Source organism: Azolla caroliniana, unplaced genomic scaffold (genome assembly GCF_043228905.1).
Source record: "Azolla caroliniana isolate FFs.n. ecotype wild unplaced genomic scaffold, voAzoCaro1.0.p SCAF_1, whole genome shotgun sequence".
NCBI lineage: Eukaryota > Viridiplantae > Streptophyta > Polypodiopsida > Salviniales > Salviniaceae > Azolla > Azolla caroliniana.
In genome coordinates, this window is record NW_028230436.1 from 22,639,120 (window position 1) to 22,643,210 (window position 4,091).

At 37.8% G+C, this 4,091-nt stretch overlaps 1 protein-coding gene across 1 annotated transcript; it reads left to right on the forward strand.

Annotated features, from left to right (window-relative positions):
- The first annotated feature begins 508 nt into the window (after nt 1-508).
- LOC147869166 (uncharacterized) lies at nt 509-3,572 on the forward strand. The gene is made up of 5 exons (XM_087320944.1): nt 509-1,983; nt 2,065-2,203; nt 2,280-2,743; nt 2,839-3,128; nt 3,220-3,572. Exons 1-5 carry the CDS (start codon nt 509-511, stop codon nt 3,570-3,572), a joined length of 2,721 nt encoding a protein of 906 aa, XP_087177070.1.
- The last annotated feature ends 519 nt before the right edge of the window (nt 3,573-4,091 follow it).

The following is a 4,091-nucleotide window of genomic DNA, read 5'->3' on the forward strand; positions in this document are numbered from 1 at the left end:
GGTGTATTTCGTCGTATTTACGTGTCTGTTACATGTACTTAGGTGTATTTATATGTATTTAGTAGTGTTTAGGTGTGTTTAGGTCTACTTACGTGTATTTAGGTGTGTTTTATGTTTATTTTACGTGTCCTTAGGTGTATTGGAGAGTATTCTGTTAAGGGTTTAGTGTATTTAGGTGTGTTTTACATGTAGTTAAGGGTATTTAGGTGCACTTACGTGTATTTAGGTGCGTTTTATGTGTATTTTACGTGTACTACGGTGTATTAAAGAGAATTTAGTTGTGTTTTGGTGTATTCACGTATATTTTACATTTATTTCACGAAAATATTTTGTTTTCTTCCCCAGTGAGCCCCGTCCGAAGGTGCCCTCTTTCAAGTTGAAGTTCCGGTCTCCGACAAAACATGACTCGGAGAGTTTTTTAAAAGAAAAGTCTCGAAGATCATTATTCGAGTCCGGGGGTGATGGGACCTCGAAATCTTCCGTAGGGAATACGAAAAATAAACAAATTATGCTCGTGGAAGATAAGTCCACGGAGCATAAGCTAAAAAATTATTCACATGTAGAATGGAGTCTCACTTACATTGAAGAAGATGGGGTATTGCTCCTCATATTTGCCACGTCGGAAGGAAAAGGAAAGCTTGAATTAGGGAAGACCTTCCCCTATGGTAAAGTTCGTAATTTAGAATATGAAGACAGTGATTCGTCCATTATCTTCCTCGAAGTTGAGAGCTCAGGTGGTACAAGGCGAGTGCAAGTTGATGAAGGAAACCTAGTACCTGACGTATGCCACCCAAAATCTTTGCGAAAAGATATGCAAACAAAGAATAATCTTATTGTAGCTCTTCGGCCTTATGTTACTGGAGAGATGATGAGCACAGAAGCAGAGACTCCGCCTAAAAAGTCTCGGAAAACAAAACCGGAACATAAAAAATATCAAAAACGACAAATATCTAATGACGAGGACCTCGACGTCTTGGAGTTCGAGGAAGAAGAAGACGATGAACAACAACTTGAAATTGTCCCTCCAGGAGGGCAAATATCTTCCGGTGTATTGACTTCTGAGCAAAACCGGATTAGAGAAAATATAGCTAGGACCAAACTAGTGCGAAAAGGTCAACTCTTCCATCTACCAATTTCTTCAATTCAAAGGCCGCCCATCGACCCTGAAACTAGAAGACGCACGCTCGAGATTAGAGAGCCACATGCAGTGCATGTACAAAATTTGAAAAGCAAAATGAAGATAAATCCACATGCAACCGTCGTACCTTTTTTGGTTATGGTAGACCCTGAACAATGTCCGACAGTTGCTGATTTTAAATATAGCTCTTCAGATGATTATACTTATTATGTTATCGGAGGATCTCATTCAGCTGAAGCCCGACGTCAACTCGTCAAGGAATATCCGCTCACTCCGTTTTTTAAGTACGCAGAATGTAAAGTATATGCAGGTCTTACTCATGAAGAGGCCAAGTTGTTAGCATGGGACCACAACAATGATAATGATTATAGACAAAAGATGTCTTGTATCGAACGCATCAGATTCTTTCACCATGAGTATTTGGATGCGTTGCAAAGATTTGGACCCAAGTTGAACCCTGGCTTACGACGTCAATGTTTACTAGAAGTGGGTATTGCAGTTGATGAGAGTACGAAATCTGAAGGGCTACGGAAATATGACTCATGGTTTCAGCTTGCCTTTAGAACAGGTGAGGTATGGGATCTCCAGGATAGAATATTTGGCATGTGGGAGCGCAAGGAGGTCAAAGGTCAACGGGCAAAGAAGGCCAAGGTAGATCCACAAGTGGAGATGAAGACAAAGTCACGTAAAAGTGACTTATTTATTGAGGAGTTGGCCGAAGATATGAAGTTGCTACCTTGGAGGTCACTACAAGGAATTAAAGACGATAGATTGTTAATATCTGTGTTGTCTCGAGTTGCAGCCAAGGAGTTTAGCTTGGACGAGATGGTGACTGAGTTACAAAAGTATGTAAAATTGAAATGTTTTTCTTTATTCTTGTGCATTTCCTTTGATAACTGATTTCACATTTAATATTTTATTTTTAGTCATAAAGTATACATGAAGATACAAGAATTGATGATGAAAAAATTGTGCCTACCAACCTGGGAAGAAGTCGAACAAGCTTGCCCAATAACATCATCATATAAGGCATTAGAAGAGTTCTTCATTGTATTTAGAGAATGGGTATGTGTATTTTCAATTTGAAAAGATTCAATTATCATTTATCAGATATATTCCTTATAGGAAATGAATTTTGCAGAAACCACCTCGATCAAAGAAAGTTGGTGATAGTAATGACGGTATTCCAAGTTCGTTCATTACGCACTTGGAACGTGCTAAATACGAAAAAAGAATGACAAAGGGAAAGGAGTTGGAAGTGCCAGAGGACTTCGCAACAGTAAAAAGTTTTTTGCATAGAGCTGACCCTTTCAAACAATTACATTATAGTGTATTCCAGGGGGATGTGGTGAATATGCTCGACATATTACCAAAAAGGCACTATACATTACTTATTGCTGATATACCGTACGGATTCCGGATCACGGGTTCCATGTTCGATGATGTGCCTTTCAAGTACCCCCAGATTGAGAAGATGGTAAAGGACTTCGCAGAGTTGACCTTAGCACCATTGTGGAGGATAGTCATATTTCATAGCATGGGTCAATCATTGTCAGTCACAACTGCTTTAAAGTCACGATGTCATGCAACAGAGCATATGCATTGGTGAGTTATACGTTGTTTTTTGATAATATTCTCTTAGATATGTGGTTTATATATGTTCCATTCAAATTTTAACTCATTTGTTTTGGGTTCAATAGGATTAAAACAAATATTACACGTAGCCCGGGCGATCGTATGGTTAGTGCAGTTGAGCATCTTAGTGTGGGTTATTATGATGTAATAACGAAGAAGAAGGCTCGGGCACACGTTAATGAAAGAAACGTTGTGAATTATATAATGTGCCCAGCTGTGACAAAGAAGCTTCGACATGTATCAGGTGAAAAGAGCCTTGTGAACCCTTATCAAAAACCTCAAAGATTGATCAACCGCTTAATCGAGCTCTTCTCAAACCCAGATGATTGGGTTCTTGATTTGTTCTCTGGCACAGGTATATGTAATATAAGTTTAGTCTCGTTAATTTGATTAAGTTATAGACTTTCATTATTATTTTGACTTCTGCACTTCTATTTTACGATCAGGTACTACTACAGCTTGTGCATTAAAAATGTTCAGAAACTGTGTCGCGTTGGAGAAGGACCCTGAACAAGTTAACTACATCAAAATGAGGATCCAAGGAATCTGGGATTGTCCGGATCAAGATCAAGAAGTCGGAGCGAAGCACATCAATGAAACAGAGAGGTTTCAGATGACTTCGAGAGAGCCAATGGAACCTATAGATGAAGACGCAGGGGACCTTGTGGACCTAGAAGACGTAATAGAATTTGAACATATGCATGGTTCAGCGGAGCAAACAATCAATGCTACAGAGGACAATTTAGAAGAGTCCATTCATCCAGAAGAGCCCACATTGCCTGACTTGCTTATAGATTGATTTCTATGGTTAGGTGTATTATTTGAACGATATTAAATGATAGACATTGACTTGTGACTATTGTTTCATTTGAACACAGTTAAAACTTAAAGTTTGAGTTTATTTGGCAAAGTGTATAATTTGAATGGTATTAATGTTTTACATGTTCTTCAACCTTTCTTTGGAAAGTCTGCAAGGGTTTTTATAGATGATTTTGGCCATCAATAGTGCAAAGATGGGTCATCTAGAAACGTTGTGTGCGGATAATCTTTAGTATTTGATTTATGTATAATTTGACTAAGTCTATAATTTTAAGGGTATTAAATGTTTATCTTTGACTTCTACCTTCTAGAGTTATAACACTATTAAGTTTTAAAGTTTGACGTATTATATGTGATTATATTATAAAATTAGCATCTATGTGATTCTTGGCGTGGGCAACTATTTTTATCTTCGCCACAATTACGGTTCAAATGATTAAAGTTGCATATAATTCCATTCCGTTAATTTAGAATTTCACAAAAAACATGACATATGAAA

What these genes read in the sequence shown, in the direction of transcription:
- LOC147869166 (XM_087320944.1), top strand. Translation starts at nt 509, where the DNA reads ATGCTCGTGGAAGATAAGTCCACGGAGCATAAGCTAAAAAATTATTCA. An exon ending in GCAACAGAGCATATGCATTG is followed by an intron (nt 2,744 to 2,838) that starts GTGAGTTATACG and finishes TGGGTTCAATAG; the next exon opens with GATTAAAACAAATATTACAC. An exon ending in TGATTTGTTCTCTGGCACAG is followed by an intron (nt 3,129 to 3,219) that starts GTATATGTAATA and finishes TTTTACGATCAG; the next exon opens with GTACTACTACAGCTTGTGCA.